The sequence below is a fragment of the Somniosus microcephalus genome, chromosome 28 (assembly GCF_052327205.1).
Source record: "Somniosus microcephalus isolate GS21.2 chromosome 28, FLI_Smic_1.0, whole genome shotgun sequence".
Taxonomy (NCBI): domain Eukaryota; kingdom Metazoa; phylum Chordata; class Chondrichthyes; order Squaliformes; family Somniosidae; genus Somniosus; species Somniosus microcephalus.
The window spans coordinates 41,756,043-41,783,336 of record NC_141014.1 but is presented as its reverse complement, the minus strand read 5'-3'; the positions used below and the strand labels follow the sequence as shown (position 1 = coordinate 41,783,336).

The 27,294-nt window shown below is 48.1% G+C and overlaps 1 protein-coding gene and 1 long non-coding RNA gene across 2 annotated transcripts in view; both read right to left on the bottom strand.

The window, feature by feature from the left end:
* The window catches only part of LOC147099662 (uncharacterized), a 173,880-nt gene that overhangs the window by 67,139 nt on the left and 79,447 nt on the right, over positions 1 to 27,294 (bottom strand). Inside the window, exons 5-20 of the mRNA XM_085969217.1 lie at positions 13,333 to 13,368; positions 12,896 to 12,931; positions 11,646 to 11,681; positions 11,462 to 11,497; positions 10,693 to 10,749; positions 9,604 to 9,639; positions 8,646 to 8,681; positions 8,121 to 8,177; positions 6,933 to 6,968; positions 6,750 to 6,785; positions 6,102 to 6,158; positions 5,202 to 5,237; positions 5,018 to 5,053; positions 4,490 to 4,546; positions 399 to 434; positions 216 to 251 (exon numbers count right to left, since the gene is read on the bottom strand). Coding sequence (XP_085825343.1) covers positions 216 to 251; positions 399 to 434; positions 4,490 to 4,546; positions 5,018 to 5,053; positions 5,202 to 5,237; positions 6,102 to 6,158; positions 6,750 to 6,785; positions 6,933 to 6,968; positions 8,121 to 8,177; positions 8,646 to 8,681; positions 9,604 to 9,639; positions 10,693 to 10,749; positions 11,462 to 11,497; positions 11,646 to 11,681; positions 12,896 to 12,931; positions 13,333 to 13,368 — 660 coding nt within the window. The remainder of the gene's footprint in view (positions 1 to 215; positions 252 to 398; positions 435 to 4,489; positions 4,547 to 5,017; positions 5,054 to 5,201; positions 5,238 to 6,101; positions 6,159 to 6,749; positions 6,786 to 6,932; positions 6,969 to 8,120; positions 8,178 to 8,645; positions 8,682 to 9,603; positions 9,640 to 10,692; positions 10,750 to 11,461; positions 11,498 to 11,645; positions 11,682 to 12,895; positions 12,932 to 13,332; positions 13,369 to 27,294) is intronic.
* LOC147099664 (uncharacterized) lies at positions 14,992 to 27,243 on the bottom strand. Its single transcript, XR_015073893.1, has 8 exons — positions 27,215 to 27,243; positions 24,865 to 24,900; positions 23,249 to 23,284; positions 22,073 to 22,099; positions 19,758 to 19,793; positions 18,149 to 18,184; positions 17,016 to 17,042; positions 14,992 to 15,028 (listed from the first exon to the last, which is right to left on the bottom strand). It is a non-coding gene; the product is annotated as an uncharacterized LOC147099664 (long non-coding RNA).

The window sequence follows — 27,294 nt, the reverse complement described above, 5'->3', positions numbered from 1 at the left end:
ACTGAAGAGACAGGAGCAGAGACTTTCTTTGTTGGAATGGTGCAAAATGAGTCAAAACAGGGCAAAAATGCTAATGAAGTGCACTGGGAGTGGATTGGGATGAAGTAGCAGAAAGCTGCTGACTCCATTCAGAACAGACACTGATCAACGAGACTGCAATCTCTAGTTAGACCCCGACAATCGGTGATGGATTATTGTAATATCAGAGTAAATACCTCTCTCCGCAGAGTGACTCTCCCTCTGGGAAGAATCTGGAATAGAAAGAAGAGAATTTCAGTTCACAAATCACAGGAAAAGCTCTGTGTCCAGTTATCAGAATAGTTTAAAACTCTCCCTCCCGTTTTAACGACCTTTAAATGTGTAACCGTGATGTCTTGTTCAAAGATCAGGATAAATACCTTTAGTATCGGGCCCACTCTCATTCTCTGCAGAGTCTGAAACAGAAGGAACAGAATTTCAGTTTCCAGGCCACATGTTCAGTTATCCGAATGGTTTTCAATGATCCCACTCCCACTGCAAACACCCACACACTCACCACTTGGGCAGGAGACATCTCCAGAGATATTTTTACATAGAATTACAAAGAATGTACAGACACAGAAACAGGCCATTCGGCCCATCTGGTCCGTGCCGGTGTTTATGCTCCACACCAGCCTCCTCCCGCCCTCTTCATCTCAGCCTATCAACAGATCCTCCTGTTCCTTTCTCCCTCGTGTCTTTATCCAGCTTCCCCTTAAATGGATTGATGCTCTTCGCCTCGACCACTCCCTGTGGTAGTGAGTTCCACATTCTCACCACTCTCTGGGTGAAGAGGTTTCTCCCGAATTCCCTCGTAGATTTATTGGTGACTATCTTATATTGATGGCCCCTTAGTTTTAGATTCTCTGACAAGTGGAAACATCTTCTCTACGTCTACCCTATCGAACCCCTTCATAATCTTAAAGACCTCGATCAGGTCAGCCCTCAATCTTCTAGAGAAAAGAGCCCCAGCCTGTTCAATCTTCCCTGATAGTTCTAACCTCTCAGTTCTGGAATCTTCCTTGTAAATCTTTTCTGCCCCTTCAACAAGGCGTTAGTCTTAGTTATGCTGTGGATATGTGGTCGGAAGCTCATTTCAGGGTCAAATATGACACCAAGGTTGCGAAAAGTGTGATTCAGTCTCAGACAGATGTTAAGGAGTGGGATGGAGTCGGTGGCTAGGGAACGGAGTTTGTGGTGGGGACCGAAAACAATCTCCGATCTGCTACTTGCCCCCTGACTCCATGTGTATTTGACATTATCTCAATAAAGAGTTTGTTAGTCCTCAGGGACCCAGCTCCCCTATATCAGCGCAGTCAATAATCCCCAGACACAGAGAGTCAGTAATCCCCAGACACAGAGAGTCAATAATCCCCAGACACAGAGAGTCAATAATCCCCAGACACAGAGAGTCAATAATCCCCAGACACAGAGAGTCAATAATCCCCAGACACAGAGCAGACCGCGCAGGGAACGCAAGCAGAAGTGGGGTAAGAGAGCAGGTATCCAAAACAGGCTGAAGAGGGCCCCACACAAACCCTCCCTCCCAAGTATTTTCCTGGCCAACGTCAGGTCACTGGAGAACAAAATGGATGAGATCAAACTGGATCTCTCCACACAGAAAAGGACAAAGGAATGCTGCGCCATGATCTTCACAGAGACCTGGCTGAACAACGGCATCCCTGACACCACCATCCAACTAGAAGGACGCACGGTCTTCCGCGCCGACAGAACTGCAGACTCCGGTAAGAGCAAGGGAGGCGGTTTGTGCATTTACACTAACAATGCCTGGTGCACTAACACTGATATAATTGATAGATCCTGCTCGGCTGATTTGGAATTCTTCATGGTAAGGTGCAGACCCTTCTACCTGCCTCGGGAATTCACGGCTGTTATCATCACTGCGGTCTACATCCCACCACACGCTAATGCCAAACTAGCACTGAAGGACCGCTACAGGGCCATCAGCGAACAACAAACTGCGCACCCAGACGGAGCTTTTATCGTCGCGGGGGACTTCAATCACATAAACCTAAAAACTGTACTACCGAAATTCCACCAGAATGTCTCCTGCCCCACAAGAGGGGAGAACACACTGGATCAAGTCTACACGAGCATTGTAGACGCTTATAAGGCCATTCCCTGCCCCCACCTTGGGAAGTCTGACCACCTCTCCCTGTTTCTAGCCCCGGCATACAAACCGCTCATCAAAAGAGGGAGAACATCAGTGAGAGCAGTGAAAGTATGGCCAGAGGGGGCAGTATCGGAGCTTCAGGACTGCTTCGAACGCACTGACTGGGGCATGTTTGCCCATAATGACATCGAGGAATATGCATCCACAGTGCTATTCTACATCAACAGCTGCATCGAGGTCGTCACGACCCATAAAAATATCAGGACATACCCCAACCAGAAACCCTGGATGAACGGAGAGGTCCGCTCACTGTTGAAAGCACGCGACGCAGCATTTAAATCTGGCGACGCGGCGGCTTACAGTGCAGCTAGGACCAACCTAAAAAAGGGTATCAGGGCTGCCAAAAGGAAACAGACACTGCGGATAGAGGATCACTTCCGCAACAACTCGGACCCCCGGCGCATGTGGCAAGGCATCCAGTCGATCGCTGACTACAAGGGCAAAAACACCAGTCCCCCGGTTAGCGATGCCTCCCTTCCGGAGGAGCTTAACAACTTCTACGCTCGCTTCGACAGGGACAACATGGAGCCGGCTACCAAAGCCTTGCCACCCCCGGAAGACCAGGTGCTCACTCTGTCGACCTCCGACGTAAGGGGTGTTCTACACGGAGTGAACACACGAAAGGCTGCTGGACCGGATAGCATCCCTGGACGGGTACTCAAGGAATGTGCTGATCAGCTGGCTGATGTCTTCACCGCCATCTTCAATCTGTCATTGGCCCAGGCAGTAGTCCCTACATGCTTCAAGACCGCTACCATTATTCCTGTGCCAAAACAAACGGCTGTGACGTGCCTGAACGACTATCGACCTGTCGCACTCACACCCATCATAATGAAGTGTTTCGAGAGACTGGTCTTAGCCCACATCAAAGCCAGTGTTCCTGCCTCCCTTGACCAACACCAGTTTGCCTATCGTGCAAACAGATCAACGGAGGATGCAATCACAACTGCTCTACACTCGGCACTGAATCACCTAGATGGTAAGGAGACCTACATCAGAATGCTGTTTATAGACTACAGCTCAGCATTCAACACTATCGTCCCCAACAAGCTGGCCACCAAACTCCAAATTCTTGGCCTGAACACTTCCCTCTGCAACTGGACCCTGGACTTCCTAACAAACAGACCCCAGTCTGTCAAATTAGGTAACCACACCTCCCCCCCCACCTGACCCTGAACACGGGGGCCCCACAAGGATGTGTGCTGAGCCCCCTCCTCTACTCCCTCTTCACCCACGACTGTGTGGCTGTTAATGGTTCCAACACCATCATCAAGTTTGCAGATGACACCACGGTAGTAGGCCAGATCACCAACAACGATGAGTCAGCCTACAGGGAGGAGGTCCAGCATCTCGTGAAGTGGTGCGCCGATAACAACCTGGCCCTTAACACCAAGAAAACAAAAGAAATCATTGTGGACTTCAGGAAGTCGAAAGGCGGAAGTCACACCCCCATCCACATCAATGGGGCTGTGGTGGAAAGGGTGGACAGCTTTAAGTTCCTCGGAGTCCACATCACGGAAGACCTCTCCTGGTCCCTCAACACCTCCTCTCTGGTGAAGAAGGCCCAGCAGCGCCTATATTTCTTAAGGAGGCTGAAGGGATGTAATCTGTCACCCCTGATCCTCTCTAACTTTTACTGCTGCACTATAGAGAGCATCCTGACAAATTGTATCACAGTATGGTATGGCAGCTGTAGCTACTATGACCGGAAAGCCCTGCAGCAGGTAGTCAAAACTGCCCAACGCTTTACCGGCACCCGGCTACCGACCATAGAGCACATATACCAGAAACGCTGTCTACGGAGGTCACGGTCCATCATCAAAGACCCTACCCACCCCAGCCACAGTCTGTTCGCCCTCCTACCATCTGGGAGACGCTACAGATGCATTCGCACCCGTACGACCAGATTTAGGAACAGCTTCTTTCCCAGGGCTGTCATCCTACTGAACTCCACAAATAAACTCTAAAGCCTGCACATCTGCCAATGCACTTTATTATGGTCATATTTATGTTAATATACTACAGGCCAAATGTATGTTGAATGTTTAAATGTCTTAATCCAAATGTACACTCTCGGGAGCCGCAGGCCTACATTTCGTTGTACTGCACTTGTGCACTAACAATGACAATAAAAGTTGATTTGATTTGATTTGAGAGTCAATAATCCCCAGACACAGAGTCAATAATCCCCAGACACAGAGTCAATAATCCCCAGACAGAGTCAATAATCCCCAGACAGAGAGAGTCAATAATCCCCAGACACAGTGAGCTACAAACCATCGTCTGCTCTCGAACCAATCACTTTGCTTTTTCTTCTGACAATTTCATCGGAATCTGAAATGGAAACCAGTTTTCGATTATAACATGGAAAATGAATGTGAAAGGTTCACAATTTAAAAGTGTGTCCCTGTCGCACGTTCCTTTTTGCTCACAGTCACACATTGCACTACCCACTGAACCGGTCACCTCCCCACTGTCACCATAAGCTGATCCACAGCACAGGATCCGGTCCCCCCGAGGGATCACTGCCCGGGGGTGAGACTGTCCTGATCCAGCACAGGATCCGCTCCCCCGAGGGATCACTGCCCGGGGGTGAGACTGTCCTGAACCCGCACTCTCTGCCCTCCCGGCTCTTCAAATACAGGAACAGTGAGCCCAGCACTGACTCCGAGCTCTGAGCTTTGGGTTTCCATCCAAGGCCAATGGACCAAAACCCCTTCCCAGAGTCATCAGTACAATCGCCATTAGATTATTTAATAATGATTGTTAGAAACAGCGACATATTAAAATAATGAATATAGATACCTCGAGCCTCAGAGTGACTCTCTTTTTCTAAAGAATCTGGAATAGAAAGAAGAGAATTTCAGTTCACAAATCACAGGAAAGTCTCTGTGTCCAGTTAGCAGAATAGTTTTAAAACTCTCCCTCCCGTTTTAATAACATTTAAATGTGTAACCGTGAGGTCTCATTCAAAAATCAGGGTAAATACCTTTAGTATCGGGCCCACTCTCATTCTCTGCAGAGTCTGAAATAGAAGGAACAGAAATTCAGTTTCTAGACCACATGTTCAGTTACCCGAATGGTTTCCAAAGATCCCACTCCCACTGCAAACACCCACACACTGCCAGGCCATGAGATCATGGCTGATGTTCGACCTCAACTCCACTTTCCTGCCCGATCTCCATATCTCTTAATTCCCCGAGAGACCAAAGATCTATCCATCTCTGTCTTGAATATACTCAACGACTGAGCCTCCACAGCCCTCTGGGGCAGAGAATTCCAAAGATTCACAACCCTCTGAGTGAAGAAATGTCTCCTCATCTCAGTCCTAAATGGCCGACCCCTTATTCTGAGACTGTGACCCCTAGTTCTAGACTCTCCAGCCAGGGGAAACAACCTCTCAGCATCTACCCTGTCAATCCCCCTCAGAATCTCATATGTTTCAATGAGATCACCTCTCATTCTCCTAAACTCCAGAGAGTTAGGCCTTGGTGTTTGTATTTAAGGGTCTGGAATGAATCCTCCTGTTTTGGGGTCAGCTTGCTATCCATTCTGCTACTGAGGGACTACGGTACGGATTAGGCCATTCAGCGCCTCGAGACTTGTCCCCTGACTCCACAACTATTTGACATTATCTCAATAAAGAGTTTGTTAATCCTCAGGGACCCAGCTCCCCTATATCAGCGCAGGCAATAATCCCCAGACACAGAGAGTCAATAGTCCCCAGACACAGAGAGTCAATAATCCCCAGACACAGAGAGTCAATAATCCCCAGACACAGAGAGTCAATAATCCCCAGACACAGAGAGTCAATAGTCCCCAGACACAGAGAGTCAATAATCCCCAGACACAGAGAGTCAATAATCCCCAGACACAGAGAGCTACAAACCATCATCTGCTCTCGAACCAATCACTTTGCTTTTTCTTCTGACAATTTCATCGGAATCTGAAATGAAAACCGGTTTTCGATTATAAAATGGAAAATGAATGTGAAAGGTTCACAATTTTTAAGTGTGTCCCTGTCGCACGCTCCTTTTTGCTCACACTCACACATTGCACTACCCACTGAACCAGACACCTCCCCACTGTCACCATAAGCTGATCCACAGCACAGGATCCGGTCCCCCCGAGGGATCACTGCCCGGGGGTGAGACTGTCCTGATCCAGCACAGGATCCGGTCCCCCCGAGGGATCACTGCCCGGGGGTGAGACTGTCCTGATCCAGCACAGGATCCGGTCCCCCCGAGGGATCACTGCCCGGGGGTGAGACTGTCCTGATCCACAGCACAGGATCCGGTCTCCCCCGAGGGATCACTGCCCGGGGGTGAGACTGTCCTGAACCCGCACTCTCTGCCCTCCCGGCTCCTCAGATACAGGAACAGTGAGCCCAGCACTGACTCCGAGCTCTGAGCTTTGGGTTTCCATCCAAGGCCAATGGACCAAAACCGCTTCCCAGAGTCATTAGTACAATCGCCATTAGATTATTTAATAATGATTGTTAGAAATAGCGACATATTAAAATAATGAATATAGATACCTCGAGCCTCAGAGTGACTCTCTTTTTCTAAAGAATCTGGAATAGAAAGAAGAGAATTTCAGTTCACAAATCACAGGAAAGGCTCTGTGTCCAGTTATCAGAATAGTTTAAAACTCTCCCTCCCGTTTTAACGACCTTTAAATGTGTAACCGTGATGTCTTGTTCATAGATCAGGATAAATACCTTTAGTATCGGGCCCACTCTCATTCTCTGCCGAGTCTGAAACAGAAGGAACAGAATTTCAGTTTCCAGACCACATGTTCAGTTATCCGAATGGTTTTCAATGATCCCACTCCCACTGCAAACACCCACACACTCACCACTTGGGCAGGAGACATCTCCAGAGATATTTTTACATATCATTACATAGAATGTACAGCACAGAAACAGGCCATTCGGCCCACCTGGTCCGTGCCGGTGTTTGTGCTCCACACCAGCCTCCTCCCACCCTCTTCATCTCAGCCTATCAACAGATCCTCCTGTTCCTTTCTCCCTCGTGTCTTTATCCAGCTTCCCCTTAAATGTATTGATGCTCTTCGCCTCGACCACTCCCTGTGGTAGCGAGTTCCCCATTCTCACCACTCTCTGGGTAAAGAAGTTTCTCCTGAATTCCCTATTGGATTTATTAGTGACTGTCTTATATTGATGGCCCTTAGTTTTAGATTCTCTGACAAATGGAAACATCTTCTCTACGTCTACCCTATCAAACCCTTCATAATCTTAAAGACCTCGATCAGGTCACCCCTCAATCTTCTATCTTCTAGAGAAAAGAGCCCCAGCCTGTTCAATCTTTCCTGATAGTTCTAACCTCTCAGTTCTGGAATCTTCCTTGTAAATCCTTTCTGCCCCTTCAACAAGGCGTTAGTCTTAGTTATGCTGTGGATGTGTGGTCGGAAGCTCATTTCAGGTTCAAATATGACACCAAGTTTGCGAACAGTGTGATTCAGTCTCAGACAGATGTTAGGGAGAGGGATGGAGTCGGTGGCTAGGGAATGGAGTTTGTGGTGGGGACCAAAAACAATCTCCGATCTGCTACTTGCCCCCTGACTCCATGTGTATTTGACGTCATCTCAATAAAGAGTTTGTTAATCCTCAGGGACCCAGCTCCCCTATATCAGCGCAGTCAATAATCCCCAGACACAGAGAGTCAATAATCCCCAGACACAGAGAGTCAATAATCCCCAGACACAGAGAGTCAATAATCCCCAGACACAGAGAGTCAATAATCCCCAGACACAGAGAGTCAATAATCCCCAGACACAGAGAGTCAATAATCCCCAGACACAGAGAGTCAATAATCCCCAGACACAGAGAGTCAATAATCCCCAGACACAGAGAGTCAATAATCCCCAGACGCAGAGAGCTACGAACCATCGTCTGTTCTCGAATCAGTCACTTTGCTTTTTCTTCTGACAATTTCATCGGAATCTGAAATGAAAACCGGATTTCGATCATAAAATGGGAAATGAATGTGAAATGTTCACAATTTTAAAGTGTGTCCCTGTCGCACGCTCCTTTTTGCTCACTCATTGCACTACCCACTGAACCAGTCACCTCCCCACTGTCACCATAAGCTGATCCATAGCAGAGGATCCGGTCCCCCCGAGGGATCACTGCCCAGGGGTGAGACTGTCCTGATCCACTGCACAGGATCCGGTCCCCCCGAGGGATCACTGCCCGGGGTTGAGACTGTCCTGAACCCGCACTCTCTACCCTCCCGGCTCCTCAGATACAGGAACAGTGAGCCCAGCACTGACTCCGTGCTCTGAGCTTTGGGTTTCCATCCAAGGCCAATGGACCAAAACCACTTCCCAGAGTCATCAGTACAATCGCCATTAGATTATTTAATAATGATTGGTAGAAACAGCGACATACTAAAATAATGAATATAGATACCTCGAGCCTCAGAGTGACTCTCTTTTTCTAAAGAATCTGGAATAGAAAGAAGAGAATTTCAGTTCACAAATCACAGGGAAGTCTGTGTCCAGTTATCAGAATAGTTTCTCCTGTGAGTGTGGGATTAATTCCCCCTCGGCCTCTCCTCACACACCGAGGTCTTGTCTAAAGCACAGTCAATAATCACATTACAATTCCCAGTTTTAGATTTGGCCTCAGAGGGCAGGCCGATAATGAGAGAGTCTGGAATGGAGAAACAGTAGACGGACTGACACTGTCCCGGCACACATCCCAATCCAATAAAACCTGGGATTGGCCACTCACTGGCATTGTAGTTGTTCTTGTTCCATTTTCGAATTTCATCCGAATCTGAAAGAGAAATAACAAAGCAAGGTTTGTTCAGTGAAGATTCTATCTGAAATGGAAACGTGGTGGAACTGGTCACTGAGTTCCCGTTAAACGGGTGTGAAGGGGCAGCAAGCGGGGGCTTTGTGTTTCCCACACAGACCCATACCCAGCTCGCCCAGGTCACCTGAGCGGTTTGGTGTGGTCCTCAGCTCCCGCTACATCGCCCCGAGATTCGGCCAATCCAGGACCTCGGGACAGAACCTGGACTGGACCCAGAGTGACCGTCCGGCTCTGCACTGGGAGTGGATTGGGATCAATAGCAGAAAGCTGCTGACTCCATTCAGAACAGACACTGATCAACGAGACTGCAATCTCTAGTTAGACCCCGACAATCGGTGATGGATTATTGTAATATCAGAGTAAATACCTCTCTCCGCAGAGTGACTCTCCCTCTGGGAAGAATCTGGAATAGAAAGAAGAGAATTTCAGTTCACAAATCACAAGGAAGTCTCTGTGTCCAGTTATCAGAATAGTTTAAAACTCTCCCTCCCGTTTTAATGACATTTAAATCTATAACCGTGACGTCTTGTTCAAAGATCAGGATAAATACCTTTAGTATCGGGCCCACTCTCATTCTCTGCAGAGTCTGTAACAGAAGGAACAGAAATTCAGTTTCCAGGCCACATGTTCAGTTATCCGAATGGTTTTCAATGATCCCACTCCCACTGCAAACACCCACACTCACCACTTGGGCAGGAGACATCTCCAGAGATATTTTTACATAGCATTACATAGAATGTACAGCACAGAAACAGGCCATTCGGCCCAACTGGTCCGTGCCGGTGTTTGTGCTCCACACCAGCCTCCTCCCACCCCTCTTCATCTCACCCCATCAACATATCCTTCTATTCCTTTCTCCCTCATGTGTTTATCCAGCTTCCCCTTAAATACATCTACACTATTCGCCTCGACCACTCCCTGTGGGAGCGAGTTCCACATTCTCACCACTCTCTGGGTAAAGAAGTTTCTTCTGAATTCCCCATTGGATTTATTAGTGACTATCTTATATTGATGGCCCCTTAGTTTTAGATTCTCTGACAAATGGAAACATCTTCTCTACTTCTACCCTATCGAACCCCTTCATAATCTTAAAGACCTCGATCAGGTCGCCCCTCAGCCTTCTATCTTCTAGAGAAAAGAGCCCCAGCCTGTTCAATCTTTCCTGATAGTTCTAACCTCTCAGTTCTGGAATCTTCCTTGTAAATCTTTTCTGCCCCTTCAACAAGGCGTTAGTCTTAGTTATGCTGCGGATGTGTGGTTGGAAGCTCATTTCAGGGTCAAATATGACACCAAGTTTGCGAAAAGTGTGATTCAGTCTCAGACAGATGTTAGGGAGAGGGATGGAGTCGGTGGCTAGGGAATGGAGTTTGTGGTGGGGACCGAAAACAATCTCCGATCTGCTACTTGCCCCCTGACTCCATGTGTATTTGACATTATCTCAATAAAGAGTTTGTTAGTCCTCAGGGACCCAGCTCCCCTATATCAGCGCAGTCAATAATCCCCAGACACTGAGTCAATAATCCCCAGACACAGAGAGTCAATAATCCCCAGACAGAGAGAGTCAATAATCCCCAGACACAGAGAGTCAATAATCCCCAGACACAGAGTCAATAATCCCCAGACGCAGTGAGCTACAAACCATCGTCTGCTCTCGAACCAATCACTTTGCTTTTTCTTCTGACAATTTCATCGGAGTCTGAAATGAAAACCGGTTTTCGATTATAACATGGAAAATGAATGTGAAAGGTTCACAATTTAAAAGTGTGTCCCTGTCGCACGCTCCTTTTTGCTCACACTCACACATTGCACTACCCACTGAACCGGTCACCTCCCCACTGTCACCATAAGCTGATCCACAGCACAGGATCCGGTCCACCCGAGGGATCACTGCCCGGGGGTGAGACTGTCTTGATCCACAGCACAGGATCCGGTCCCCCCGAGGGATCACTGCCCGGGGGTGAGACTGTCTTGATCCACAGCACAGGATCCGGTCCCCTCGAGGGATCACTGCCCGGGGGTGAGACTGTCCTGATCCACAGCACAGGATCCGGTCCCCCCGAGGGATCACTGCCCGGGGGTGAGACTGTCCTGATCCAGCACAGGATCCGGTCCCCCCGAGGGATCACTGCCCGGGGGTGAGACTGTCCTGATCCACAGCACAGGATCTGGTCCCCCCGAGGGATCACTGCCCGGGGGTGAGACTGTCCTGAACCCGCACTCTCTGCCCTCCCGGCTCCTCAGATACAGGAACAGTGAGCCCAGCACTGACTCCGAGCTCTGAGCTTTGGGTTTCCATCCAAGGCCAATGGACCAAAACCGCTTCCCAGAGTCATTAGTACAATCGCCATTAGATTATTTAATAATGATTGGTAGAAACAGCGACATATTAAAATAATGAATATAGATACCTCGAGCCTCAGAGTGACTCTCTTTTTCTAAAGAATCTGGAATAGAAAGAAGAGAATTTCAGTTCACAAATCACAGGGAAGCCTCTGTGTCCAGTTATCAGAATAGTTTTAAAACTCTTCCTCCCGTTTTAATAACATTTAAATGTGAAACCGTGACGTCTTGTTCAAAGATCAGGATAAATACCTTTAGTATCGGGCCCACTCTCATTCTCTGCAGAGTCTGAAACAGAAGGAACAGAATTTCAGTTTCTAGACCACATGTTCAGTTATCCGAATGGTTTCCAAAGATCCCACTCCCACTGCAAACACCCACACACTGCCAGTCAGTGAGATCATGGCTGGTGTTCGACCTCAACTCCACTTTCCTGCCCGATGTCCATATCCATTAATTCCCCAGGAGACCAAAGATCTATCGATCTCTGTCTTGAATATACTCAACGACTGAGCCTCCACAGCCCTCTGGGGCAGAGAATTCCAAAGATTTCTTTGGAATTCTCTGCCCCCAGAGGGCTGTGGAGGCTCAGTCGTTGAGTATATTCAAGACAAGAGATCGATAGATCTTTGGTCTCCTGGGGAATTAATGGATATGGACATCGGGCAGGAAAGTGGAGTTGACGGTCGAACACCAGCCATGATCTCACTGACTGCAGTGTCGTGGGTGTTTGCAGTGGGAGTGGGATCTCTTGGAAACCATTCGGATAACTGAACATGTGGTCTAGAAAACTGAAATTCTGTTCCTTCTGTTTCAGACCTCTGCAGAGAATGAGAGTGGGCCCCGATACTAAAGGTATTTATCCTGATCTCTTGAACAAGAAGTCACGGTTTCACATTTAAATGTTATTAAAACGGGAGGAAGAGTTTTAAAACTATTCTGATAATGGACACAGAGGCTTCCCTGTGATTTTGTGAACTGAAATTCTCTTCTTTCTATTCCAGATTCTTTAGAAAAAGAGAGCTACAAACCATCATCTGTTCCCGAACCAATCGCTTTGCTTTTTTCTTCTGACAATTTCATCAGAATCTGAAATGAAAACCGGTTTTCGATTATAAAATGGAAAATGAACGTGAAAGGTTCACAATTTAAGTGTGTCCCTGTCGCACGCTCCTTTTTGCTCACACTCACACATTGCACTACCCACTGAACCGGTCACCTCCCCACTGTCACCATAAGATGATCCACAGCACAGGATCCGGTCCCCCCGAGGGATCACTGCCCGGGGGGTGAGACTGTCCTGAACCCGCACTCTCTGCCCTCCCGGCTCCTCAGATACAGGAACAGTGAGCCCAGCACTGACTCCGAGCTCTGAGCTTTGGGTTTCCAGCCAAGGCCAATGGACCAAAACCGCTTCCCAGAGTCATTAGTACAATCGCCATTAGATTATTTAATAATGATTGTTAGAAATAGCGACATATTAAAATAATGAATATAGATACCTCGAGCCTCAGAGTGACTCTCTTTTTCTAAAGAATCTGGAATAGAAAGAAGAGAATTTCAGTTCACAAATCACAGGAAAGTCTCTGTGTCCAGTTATCGGAATAGTTTAAAATTCTCCCTCCCGTCTTACACAGACGGCACTGAGTAACTGTGTGGAGAACCAGCGAACGGATTTCACACAATTAATGAAGGAGATTGTGAATCTGCCCATTTCATCTGTGCTGAAGACTCTCGGGTTCGGGATCCCTCCCCCAGTCGGGGCAAAATCTGCCCAGCGACAAGACCTCATCGGAAACCTATTCGACGGAAAAATCAGGCCCAAACTTCCCCTGTCGCCCATTCCCCCCCTCTCCCTGTACCAGGAATAAAATGACTTTACAATCCGTGTATTTAAATGTGTAACCGTGAGGTCTTGTTCAATGATCATGATAAATACCTTTAGTATCAGGTCCACTCTCATTCTCTGCAGAGTCTGAAACAGAACGAACAGAAATTCAGTTTCCAGACCACATGTTCAGTTATCCGAATGGTTTTCAAAGATCCCCCTCCCACTGCAAACAACCACACACTCAGCACTTATAAGAATATAAGAATTAGGAGCTGGAATCGGCCATACGGCCCCTCGAGCCTGCTCCGCCATTCAATAAGATCATGGTTAATCCTTGACCTCAACTCCACTTTGCTGCACGATCCCCATATCCCTTAAGGGGGAAAATTGAGTTGCAACCCCCTTTGGGTGCGCTAACTTCGCCGGGCCCGAAAAAATTAGCGCCCCCGCGGCCAAAATACAACTGTCTCGCTGGACCATTTCAGTGGGCAGTGAGGAGTCGACCACATTGCTGTGGGTCTGGAATCACATACTGGCCAGATTGGTCAGGGCGGCAGATTTCCTTCCCTAAAGGACAGTAGAGAACTCCAGGACATTAGATAAGAGGAAGGCGCTGAATCGTCCATGAGGAAAGTTCCGGGTCCTGTCAAATGGGATGGTCCCAGATTCCATCGCTGGTCTGTGCCGAGGGAGGGTGGAATAGTCATCTCAGCTCCATCAGTTCGGGAGGGGGAAATCCGCCCATCCCTGCTCCTGATTGCTACCCACTATTCAGGAAGTCAAAGTGAGGAGGTTTGGTTAGGACAGTTTTGGGGAGCACCAACAACCCTCTCCCTTTAGATAACCGGCCCCACTCTGAACCTAGCGGTAAAACTGCAAATGGACGGGGGCACATTCCCCAAGGTTCGTCGTTATGTAGACGACCTTCTACTCTAAATCAGTCTCTCCTGGGACCTCAAACCTGTGGAAGTCTCCCCTCCCTCAGCCTCCCCTCCCTCAGTATCTCCCCTCCAGTATCTCCCCTCCCTCAGTTTCCCCTCCCTCAGTCTCTCCCCTCCCTCAGTCTCTCCCCTCCCTCAGTCTCCCCTCCCTCAGTCTCTCCCCTCCCTCAGTCTCTCCCCTCCCTCAGTCTCCATTCCCTCAGCCTCCCCTCCCTCAGTCTCCATTCCCTCAGTCTCTCCCCTCCCTCAGTCTCCCCTCCCTCAGCCTCCCCTCCCTCAGCCTCCCCTCCCTCAGCCGCCCCTCCCTCAGCCTCCCCTCCCTCAGCCGCCCCTCCCTCAGTCTCCATTCCCTCAGTCTCTCCCCTCCCTCAGTCTCCCCTCCCTCAGCCTCCCCTCCCTCAGCCGCCCCTCCCTCAGTCTCCCCTCCCTCAGTCTCTCCCCTCCCTCAGCCTCTCCCCTCCCTCAGCCTCCCCTCCCTCAGCCTCCCCTCCCTCAGTCTCCCCTCTCTCTGACAATCTTCAGGCTTTTAAAACTTAAGCTTGTTGTCACCTGATTCGCTCAGTGTTCCTGATTATTCATCCCTACTGCTGCTGGTGTCTGAGGCCCCTTCACCAAAGTTACGCAATGTAAACACCTCACACAGGAGTGTGGATACCCCAGCACTGGACTGAAGCTAGCAGTACTGAGGGGGCGCTATAGTGTCGGAGCAATGGCTCCTGGGCAAGGGGGCTACAACACCCTGGTGAACCATCTCTCAGTGTCAGTCAGGACCTTCAGGAGAGGAGGGGGAGACACTGGAAGGTGAAGAGGAAAGTAGGTATACTGACCATCACTGAGGCTCTCATCAGAGCGGCTGGAAATGCCTGAAATAAACAGAGAGACAGTGAGGTTAAAGCAAGGCTTCCTGAAGGAGAGAGAGTCATCAGAGGGTTTCCCATCACAGTGTCAGTCAGAGCAGGACAGCAGTCCCACTGTGACACTGGGAGATTATTAGGAAGCCCTGATCACCCTCTCTCTCTGGGTCACAGTCAATAAAATTCACAACCCCAGGATATACTGGAACACCCTGAACAGGAGGCCAGGGGCAGACTTCACTCAGTCAAGGTCCTGCACTTTCAAAATGTCTGTCCCTCTCTCTCTATCTCTCTTTCTTTCTGCTTCTCAGATGCAGGACAAAGTAATGGGAGCAGCAAGATAGAAGGATAAGGGAACAGGAGCTGTCACTCCCTCTCTGTTCATCTCTCTCACTCTGTCTCTCTTTCTCTCTCTCACAGAATTATAGAAATTCATGGTACCATGGAGGCCATTTGGACCATTATGTCTGCACCGGCCGAAAATGAGCTATCCACCCTAATCCCACTTCCAGCTCTTGGTCCGTAGCCCTGTGGGTTACGACACTTCAAGTGCACATCCAGGTACTTTTTGAACATGGTTAGGGTTTCTGCCTCGACCACTATTTCAGGCAGTGAGTTCCAGACCCCCACCACCCGCTGGGTGAATAAAATTTCTCCTCAACTCCCCATTAAACCTCTGACCAATTACTTTAAATCTATGCCACCTGGTTATTGACCCTTCTGCCAAGGGAAATAGGTCCTTCCTATCCACTCTATCTAGGCCCCATATAATTTTATACACTTCAAATAAATCTCCCCTCAGCCTCCTCTGTTCCAAAGAAAACAACCCCAGCCTATCCAATCTTTCCTCATAGCTAAAATTCCCCAGCCCAGGCAACATCCTCGTAAATCTCCTCTGCACCCTCTCTAGTGCAATCACATCCTTCCTGTAATGTGGTGACCAGAACTGCACGCAGTATTCTAGCTGAGGCCTAACTAGTGTTTTATACAGTTCAAGCATAACCTCCCTGCTCTTATATTCTATGTCTCGGCTAATAAAGGCAAGTATCCCGTATGCCTTCTTAACCACCATATCTAACTATCCTGCTACCGTCAGGGATCTGTGGACATGCACTCCAAGGTCCCGTTTGTTCCTCTACACTACTCAGTGTCCTACCATTTAATGTGTATTCCCTAGCCTTGTTAGCCCTCCCCAAATGCATTACCTCACACTTCTCCGGATTGAATTCCATTTGCCACTGTTCTGCCCACCTGACCAGTCCATTGATATCTTCCTGCAGTCTGCAGCTTTCTTCTTCATTATCAACCACACAGCCAATTTTTGTATCATCTGTAAACTTCTTAATCATGCCCCCTACATTGATTTAGACTTCATTACAAAAAGCAAAGGACCCAGTACTGAGCCCTGCGGAACCCCACTGGAAACAGCCTTCCAGTCACAAAATCACCCTTCGACCATTACCCTTTGTTTCCTGCCTCTGAGCCACTTTTGGATCCAACTTGTCACTTTCCCTTGGGTCCCATGGGCTTTTAATTTTCTGACCAGTCTGCCATGTGGGACCTTGTCAAAAGCTTTGCTAAAATCCATGTAGACCACATCAAGCGCACTACCCTCATCGACCCTCCCTGTTACCTCCTCAAAAAATTCAATCAAGTTAGTCAGACATGACCTTCCCTTAACAAATCCATGCTCTCTCTCTCTCTCGCTCTCTCTGTCTCTCTCGCTCTCTCTCACTCTCTCTGTCTGTACCTCTCTTTGTACCCCTCTAGGTCTAGATAAATAATGAATTTCCAAAACCCGCGGGTAACCTAACTCCTCAATCGTGCTAACTCCTTCCTCACTCCTGCTCAGCTCCTCCCCCGTGAGGTGTTTGCGAGATTCCCCGACATGTTCTAGAAATGGGAGCTGTTTAGTTCGTGTAATTCATCAGTACGACAATTAATAGGTTTAATCCAGGTCATTGCCAATCGAGTTTAAATATACAAATATACAAACCTTCTACATCAACAGGTCCTCGTTTATCTGCAGAAACCAAAAAACAATCATTCAATATGAAAATAAAATCACAATAAAATGGGATAAAATCAGTGAAACTGCTGTTGTTTTGTGGAGCTTGTTATTTTGTCACCTTGTCCTGGCTCCTGATTGATGATGGAAAATAGAGAATGTTTGAGAGATTGTGTCGAATGGGCCGATACTCTCTGGAGTTTCGGAGAATGAGAGGTGATCTCATTGAAACATACAAGATTCTGAGGGGGATTGACAGGGTAGATGCAGGGAGGTTGTTTCCCCTGGCTGGGGAGTCTAGAACTAGAGGGCATAGTCTCAGGATAAGGGGTCGGCCATTTAAGACTGAGATGAGGAGAAATTTCTTCACTGAGAGGGTGGTGAATCTTTGGAATTCTCTGCCCCAGAGGGCTGTGGAGGCTCAGTCGTTGAGTATATTCAAGGCTGAGATCGATAGATTTTTGGACTCTAGGGGAATCAAGGGATATGGGGATCGGGTGGGAAAGTGGAGTTGAGGTCGAAGATCAGCCCCGATCTTATTGAATGGCAGAGCGGGCTCGAGGGACCAAATGGCCGACTCCTGCTCCTAATTCTTATGTTCTTATGATCTTGTATAAAGGAGCTGGGTGTTGCAGCTCCCGGTATTGGGTGCTCTGGAATCTAGATTATCTCCTGTGTCACAGTGTGACCTGAGAGTGCACCGAGATCCTTGTACAAAACAACAAATGTATTTTGGGAGGGAAGAAAGCAGAGAAAGATCCCAGCGGCTTCCCCCCTCGCCAGGTGCGAATGTCCCGAGCTCGATCCACAGTCGGCGCTGGCAGATTACAGCGGGGGTGGTGATAGGGTCCCGAAAATAGCCTCAGCCCCCCCCCCCGGATTAAGGAAAGGGGGAAATCAGCCGGCGTTCCTGCTCCTTGTCACTGTCCAGTGACCCGTGTCAGCAGCGTGTGTGGGTGTTGGGTGGGATCAGGAGTGGGCTGGGCCGTGTAACCCGCTGACACTCACTGTCGATCTCACCCATGAGGAGTGGCTCCTGGGCGAGGGGGCTGCAACACCCCGGACCCTCAGGAGAGGATGGGGACACGCTGGAAGGTGAAGAGGAAAGTAGGTATACTGACCGTCGCCAAGACTCTCATCAGAGCGGCTGGAAATGCCTGAAATAAATAGAGAGACAGTGAGGTTAAAGCAAGGCTTCCTGAAGGAGGGAGAGTCGTCAGAAGGTTTCCCATCACGCAATGTCATTGAGAGCAGGACAGCAGTCCCACTGTGACACTGGGAGATTATTAGGAAGCCCTGATCACCCTCTCTCTCTGGGTCACAGTCAATAAAATTCACAACCCCAGGATATACTGGAACACCCTGAACAGGAGGCCAGGGGCAGACTTCACTAAGTCAAGGTCCTGCACTCTCTATCTGTCTGTCCCTCTCTCTGTCGGATGGTCTTCTCACTCTCTCTCTCTCTCTCTCTTCCTCTTTCTTTCTTCCTCTCAGATGGAGGATAGAGTATTGGGAGCAGCAAGATAGATGGATAAGGGAGGAGGAGGTGTCACCATCTGTTTGTCTCGCTGTCACTCTCTCTCTCTCTCTGTCACTATGTTTCTCTCTTTCTATCTCTCTCTGACTAGATAAACAGTGGGCTGTAATTTTCGGTCAGTGGCAAAGCGACCTCGGCGGTAAGAAGTTCGGCTTTTCCGACGTTCAATTGAAATCACTGGAAGATGGGAACATAGGAATCAGCGTAAATTAATGGGGAATCCCTAACGCGAGCTGCTGGGACCTCACAAGCTGTCTGAGCAGCCAATCACAGCGCAGAATTCTCACAGACCGGAACCAGGAATTGAAGAAACTCCTTTTATTCTAACTTTTTTTAAATGTTACCGAGAAAAACAACAGAGATTGGGGCTTGCACACGGAGTAAAGGCAAACCTGAAATAAAGATGATCAAACTTAAAAAAAAAAATTTGTTTTTAAAGTTGCTTAAAAATTGTAATTTTATTAAAATGGATAAACTTGACTCTCCACAAAATGTAATTAGTTTATCGAGGCCATAACGTTTGTTTATCAGTCAATACGCTGTTAAAACCCCAGGTACACCGAATCCAACAGAGTCTAACGTTTAACGGGGAATTTAACAGCGATATTACTGGGGAAAAGCCGGGGTTTTCCTCAGTTTCCCGAATTCCCCTGATTGCCGGCTCTGGGGAGGGGGCGGGGCCACAGTGCAGCCAGTGTCCGAGCGGAGAATGACTGACCGCAACTTCAGGATTCCCGCGTTAGGATGCGCGCGCGCGGCACGTCCTGAAGTTGCGGTCAGTTTCACAGGGGTAATAACGGCGAGCGCGGTTCGTTCACTGATATTACCCACCGCAAACTCCGGCCCCGTGAATTCCAAAAACCCGCGGGTAACCTAACTCCTCAATCATGCTAACTCCTTCCTCACTCCTGCTCAGCTCCTCCCCCGTGAGGTGTTTCGGAGATTCCCCGACATGTTCTAGAAATGGGAGCTGTTTAGTTCTTGTAATTCATCAGTACGACAATTAATAGATTTAATCCAGGTCATTGCCCATCGAGTTTCAATATACAAACCTTCTACATCAACAGGTCCACGTTTATCTGCAGAAACCAAAAAAATCATTCAATATGAAAATAAAATCACAATAAAAAAATCTCCCTTCAGGAGAGGAGGGTGACACGCCGGAAGGTGAAGAGGAAAGTAGTTATACTGACCGTCACCGAGGCTCTCATCAGAGCGGCTGGAAATGCCTGAAATAAACAGAGAGACACTGAGGTTAAAGCAAGGCTTCCTGAAGGAGAGAGAGTCATCAGAGGGTTTCCCATCACACAATGTCATTCAGAGCAGGACAGCAGTCCCACTGTGACACTGGGAGATTATTAGGAAGCCCTGATCACCCTCTCTCTCTGGGTCACAGTCAATAAAATTCACAACCCCAGGATTTACTGGAACACCCTGAACAGGAGGCCAGGGGCAGACTTCACTAAGTCAAGGTCCTGCACTTTCTAAATGTCTGTCCCTCCCTCTCTATCTCTCTTTCTTTCTGCTTCTCAGATGCAGGATAGAGTATTGGGAGCAGCAAGATAGAAGGATAAGGGAACAGGAGCTGTCACTCTCTCTCTCTTCATCTCGCTCACTCTCTCGCTCTGTCTCTCTTTCTCTCTCTCATAGAATTATAGAAATTCATGGTACCATGGAGGCCATTCGGACCATTATGTCCGCACCAACCGAAAATGAGCTATCCACCCTAATCCCACTTCCAGCTCTTGGTCCGTAACCCTGTGGGTTACGACACTTCAAGTGCACATCCAGGTACTTTTTGAACATGGTTAGGGTTTCTGCCTCGACCACCATTTCAGGCAGTGAGTTCCAGACCCCCACCACCCGCTGGGTGAATAAAATTTCTCCTCAACTCCCCATTAAACCTCTGACCAATTACTTTAAATCTATGCCCCCTGGTTATTGACCCTTCTGCCAAGGGAAATAGGTCCTTCCTATCCACTCTATCTAGGCCCCATATAATTTTATACACTTCAAATAAATCTCCCCTCAGCCTCCTCTGTTCCAAAGAAAACAACCCCAGCCTCTCCAATCTTTCCTCATAGCTAAAATTCTCCAGCTCAGGCAACATCCTCGTAAATCTCCTCTGCACCCTCTCTAGGGCAATCACATCCTTCCTATAATGTGGTGACCAGAACTGCACGCAATATTCTAGCTGCGGCCTAACTAGTGTTTTATACAGTTCAAGCATAACCTCCCTGCTCTTCTATTCTATACCTCGGCTAATAAAGGCAAGTATCCTGTATGCCTTCTTAACCACCATATCTAACTATCCTGCTACCGTCAGGGATCTGTGGACATGCACTCCAAGGTCCCTCTGATCCTCTACGTGACCCGGGTTCGAATCCAGCCTCGGGTGACTGTCTGTGTGGAGTTTGCACATTCTCCCCGTGTTTGCGTGGGTTTCCTCCGGGTGCTCCGGTTTCCTCCCACAGTCCAAAGATGCGCGGGTTAGGTTGATTGGCTATGATAAATTGACCCTTAGTGTTAGGGGGATTAAATACGTGGGGTTATGGGGAACGGGTGGGATATGTGTCGGTGCAGGCTCGATGGGCCGAAATGGCCTCTATCTGCACTGTGGGGTTTCTGTGATTCTGTGATTCTCAGTGTCCTACCATTTAATGTGTATTCCCTTGCCTTGTTAGCCCTCCCCAAATGCATTACCTCACACTTGTCCGGATTGAATTCCATTTGCCACTGTTCTGCCCACCTGACCAGTCCATTGATATCTTCCTGCAGTCTGCAGCTTTCTTCATCATTATCAACCACACGGCCAATTTTTGTATCATCTGTAAACTTCTTAATCATGCCCCCTACATTGATTTAGACTTCATTGATATATACCACAAAAAGCAAAGGACCCAGTACTGAGCCTTGCGGAACCCCACTGGAAACAGCCTTCCAGTCACAAAATCACCCTTCGACCATTACTATTTGTTTCCTGCCTCTGAGCCACTTTTGGATCCAACTTGTCACTTTCCCTTGGGTCCCATGGGCTTTTAATTTTCTGACCAGTCTGCCAGGTGGGACCTTGTCAAAAGCTTTGCTAAAATCCATGTAGACCACATCAAGCGCATTACCCTCATCGACCCTCCCTGTTACCTCCTCAAAAAATTCAATCGAGTTAGTCAGACATGACCTTCCCTTAACAAATCCATGCTCTCTCGCTCTGTCTTTCTCGCTGTCTCTCTCTCTATTTCTCTCCCACTCTCTCTGTCTCTATCCCTCTTTCTACCCCTCTATGTCAAGACAAATAATGAATTTCCAAAACCCGCGGGTAACCTAACTCCTCAATCGTGCTAACTCCTTCCTCACTCCTGCTCAGCTCCTCCCCCGTGAGGTGTTTGCGAGATTCCCCGACATGTTCTAGAAATGGGAGCTGTTTCGTTCTTGTAATTCATCAGTACGACAATTAATAGGTTTAATCCAGGTCATTGCCAATCGAGTTTAAATATACAAATATACAAACCTTCTACATCAACAGGTCCTCGTTTATCTGCAGAAATCAAAAAAATCATTCAATATGAAAATAAAATCACAATAAAATGGGATAAAATCAGTGAAACTGCTGTTGTTTTGTGGAGCTTGTTATTTAGTCACCTTGTCCTGGCTCCTGATTGATGATGGAAAATAGAGAACGTTTGAGAGATTGTGTCGAATGGGCCGAAACTCTCTGGAGTTTCGGAGAATGAGAGGTGATCTCATTGAAACATACAAGATTCTGAGAGGGATTGACAGGGTAGATGCTGAGAGGTTGTTTCCCCTGGCTGGAGAGTCTAGAACCAGGGGTCACAGTCTCAGGATAAGGGGTCGGCCATTTGGGACTGAGATGAGGAGGAATTTCTTCACTCAGAGGGCGGTGAATCTTTGGAATTCTCTGCCCCAGAGGGCTGTGGAGGCTCAGTCGTTGAGTATATTCAAGGCTGAGATCGATAGATTTTTGGACTCTTGGGGAATCAAGGGATATGGGGATTGGGCGGGAAAGTGGAGTTGAGGTCGAAGATCAGCCCCGATCTTATTGAATGGCAGAGCGGGCTCGAGGGGCCGAATGGCCGACTCCTGCTCCTAATTCTTATGTTCTTATGATCTTGTATAAAGGAGCTGGGTGTTGCAGCTCCCGGTATTGGGTGCTCTGGAATCTAGATTATCTCCTGTGTCACAGTGCGACCTGAGAGTGCGCCGAGATCCTTGTACAAAACAACAAATGTATTTTTGGGGGGAAGAAAGCAGAGAAAGATCCCATAGACTTCCCCCCCTCGCCTGGTGCGAATGTCCTGAGCTAGATCCACAGTCGGCGCTGGCAGATTACAGCGGGGTTCGTGATAGGGTCCCGAAAATAACCTCAGCACCCCGTTCCCCCCCAGCCCGGGAGTATGGAAAGGGGGAAAGCTGCCGGCATTCCTGCTCCTTGTCACTGTCCAGTGACCCGTGTCAGCAGCGTGTGTGGGTGTTGGGTGGGATCAGGAGTGGGCTGGGCCGTGTAACCCGCTGACACTCACTGTCGATCTCACCCATGAGGAGTGGCTCCTGGGCGAGGGGGCTGCAACACCCCGGACCCTGGGGAACCATCTCCCAGTGTCAGTCAGGACCTTCAGGAGAGGAGGGGGACATGCTGGAAGGTGAAGAGGAAAGTAGGTATACTGACCGTCACCAAGACTCTCATCAGAGCGGCTGGAAATGCCTGAAATAAATAGAGAGACAGTGAGGTTAAAGCAAGGCTTCCTGAAGGAGGGAGAGTCGTCAGAAGGTTTCCCATCACACAATGTCATTCAGAGCAGGACAGCAGTCCCACTGTGACACTGGGAGATTATTAGGAAGCCCTGATCACCCTCTCTCTCTGGGTCACAGTCAATAAAATTCACAACCCCAGGATATACTGGAACACCCTGAACAGGAGGCCAGGGGCAGACTTCACTAAGTCAAGGTCCTGCACTCTCTATCTGTCTGTCCCTCTCTCTGTCGGATGGTCTTCTCACTCTCTCTCTCTCTCTCTTCCTCTTTCTTTCTTCCTCTCAGATGGAGGATAGAGTAATGGGAGCAGCAAGATAGACGGATAAGGGAGGAGGAGGTGTCACCATCTGTTTGTCTCGCTCTCACTCTCTCTCTCTCTGTCACTATGTTTCTCTCTTTCTACCTCTCTCTGACTAGATAAACAGTGGGCCGTAATTTTCGGTCAGTGGCAAAGCGACCTCGGCAGTAAGAAGTTTGGCTTTTCCGACATTCAATTGAAATGACTGGAAGATGGGAACATAGGAATCAGCGCAAGTTAATGGGGAATCCCTAACGCGAGCTGCTGGGACCTCACAAGCTGTCTGAGCAGCCAATCACAGCGCAGAATTCTCACAGACCGGAACCAGGAAGTGAAGAAACTACTTTTATTCTAACTTTTTAAAAATGTTACTGAGAAAAAAACAGAGATTGGGGCTCTCAGACGGATGAAAGGCAAATCTGAAATAAAGATGATCAAACTTAAAAAAAAAAAATTTGTTTTTAAAGTTGCTTAAAAATTGTAATTTTTATTAAAATGGATAAATTTGACTCTCCACAAAATTTAATTAGTTATTCGGGGCCATAACCTTTATTTATCAGTCAATACGCTGTTAAAAACCCAGTTACACCGAATCCAACAGAGTCTAACGTTTAACGGGGAATTTAACAGCGATATTACTGGGGAAAAGCCGGAGTTTTCCTCAGTTTCCGGGATTCCCCTGATTGCCGGCTCTGGGGAGGGGGAGGGGCCACAGAGCAGCCAGTGTTCGAACAGAGAGTGACTGACCGCAACTTCGGGATTCCCGCGTTAGGATGCGCGCGCGCGCGGCACGTCCTGAAGTTGCGGTCAGTTTCACAGGGGTAATAACGGCGAGCGCGGTTCGTTCACTGATATTACCCACCGCAAACTCCGGCCCCGTGAATTTCAAAAACCCGCGGGTAACCTCACTCCTCAATCGTGCTAACTCCTTCCTCACTCCTGCTCAGCTCCTCCCCCGTGAGGTGTTTGCGAGATTCCCCGACATGTTCTAGAAATGGGAGTTGTTTCGTTCTTGTAATTCATCAGTCCGACAATTAATAGATTTAATCCAGGTCATTGCCAATCGAGTTTCAATATACAAATATACAAACCTTCTACATCAACAGGTCCTCGTTTATCTGCAGAAACCAAAAAAATCATTCAATATGAAAATAAAATCACAATAAAAAAATCTCCCTTCAGGAGAGGAGGGGGACACGCCGGAAGGTGAAGAGGAAAGTAGTTATACTGACCGTCACCGAGGCTCTCATCAGAGCGGCTGGAAATGCCTGAAATAAACAGAGAGACAGTGAGGTTAAAGCAATGTTTCCTGAAGGAGAGAGAGTCGTCAGAGGGTTTCCCATCACACAATGTCATTCAGAGCAGGACAGCAGTCCCACTGTGACACTGGGAGATTATTAGGAAGCCCTGATCACCCTCTCTCTGGGTCACAGTCAATAAAATTCACAACCCCAGGATTTACTGGAACACCCTGAACAGGAGGCCAGGGGCAGACTTCACTAAGTCAAGGTCCTGCACTTTCGAAATGTCTGTCCCTCTCTCTCTATCTCTCTTTCTTTCTGCTTCTCAGATGCAGGATAGAGTATTGGGAGCAGCAAGATAGAAGGATAAGGGAACAGGAGCTGTCACTCTCTCTCTCTTCATCTTGCTCACTCTCTCACTCTCTCTCTCGCTCTGTCTCTCTTTCTCTCTCTCATAGAATTATAGAAATTCATGGTACCATGGAGGCCATTCGGACCATTATGTCCGCACCAACCGAAAATGAGCTATCCACCCTAATCCCACTTCCAGCTCTTGGTCCGTAACCCTGTGGGTTACGACACTTCAAGTGCACATCCAGGTACTTTTTGAACATGGTTAGGGTTTCTGCCTCGACCACCATTTCAGGTAGTGAGTTCCAGACCCCCACCACCCGCTGGGTGAATAAAATTTCTCCTCAACTCCCTATTAAACCTCTGACCAATTACTTTAAATCTATGCCACCTGGTTATTGACCCTTCTGCCAAGGGAAATAGGTCCTTCCTATCCACTCTATCTAGGCCCCATATAATTTTATACACTTCAAATAAATCTCCCCTCAGCCTCCTCTGTTCCAAAGAAAACAACCCCAGCCTCTCCAACCTTTCCTCATAGCTAAAATTCCCCAGCCCAGGCAACATCCTCGTAAATCTCCTCTGCACCCTCTCTAGTGCAATCACATCCTTCCTGTAATGTGGTGACCAGAACTGCACGCAGTACTCTAGCTGAGGCCTAACTAGTGTTTTATACAGTTCAAGCATAACCTCCCTGCTCTTATATTCTGTGTCTCGGCTAATAAAGGCAAGTATCCCGTATGCCTTCTTAACCACCATATCTAACTATCCTGCTACCGTCAGGGATCTGTGGCATGCACTCCAAGGTCCCTCTGATCCTCTACGTGACCCGGGTTCGAATCCGGCCTCGGGTGACTGTCTGTGTGGAGTTTGCACATTCTCCCCGTGTTTGCGTGGGTTTCCTCCGGGTGCTCCGGTTTCCTCCCACCGTCCAAAGATGTGCGGGTTAGGTTGATTGGCTATGATAAATTGACCCTTAGTGTTAGGGGGATTAAATACGTGGGGTTACGGGGATCGGGTGGGATATGTGTCGGTGCAGGCTCGATGGGCCGAAATGGCCTCTATCTGCACTGTGGGGTTTCTGTGATTCTGTGATTCTCAGTGTCCTACCATTTAATGTGTATTCCCTTGCCTTGTTAGCCCTCCCCAAATGCATTACCTCACACTTGTCCGGATTGAATTCCATTTGCCACTGTTCTGCCCACCTGACCAGTCCATTGATATCTTCCTGCAGTCTGCAGCTTTCTTCATCATTATCAACCACACGGCCAATTTTTGTATCATCTGTAAACTTCTTAATCATGCCCCCTACATTGATTTAGACTTCATTGATATATACCACAAAAAGCAAAGGACCCAGTACTGAGCCTTGCGGAACCCCACTGGAAACAGCCTTCCAGTCACAAAATCACCCTTCGACCATTACTATTTGTTTCCTGCCTCTGAGCCACTTTTGGATCCAACTTGTCACTTTCCCTTGGGTCCCATGGGCTTTTAATTTTCTGACCAGTCTGCCAGGTGGGACCTTGTCAAAAGCTTTGCTAAAATCCATGTAGACCACATCAAGCGCATTACCCTCATCGACCCTCCCTGTTACCTCCTCAAAAAATTCAATCGAGTTAGTCAGACATGACCTTCCCTTAACAAATCCATGCTCTCTCGCTCTGTCTTTCTCGCTGTCTCTCTCGCTCTGTCTTTCTCGCTGTCTCTCTCTCTATTTCTCTCCCACTCTCTCTGTCTCTATCCCTCTTTCTACCCGTCTATGTCAAGACAAATAATGAATTTCCAAAACCCGCGGGTAACCTAACTCCTCAATCGTGCTAACTCCTTCCTCACTCCTGCTCAGCTCCTCCCCCGTGAGGTGTTTGCGAGATTCCCCGACATGTTCTAGAAATGGGAGCTGTTTAGTTCGTGTAATTCATCAGTACGACAATTAATAGATTTAATCAAGGTCATTGCCAATCGAGTTTAAATATACAAATATACAAACCTTCTACATCAACAGGTCCTCGTTTATCTGCAGAAACCAAAAAAACCATTAAATATGAAAATAAAATCACAATAAAATGG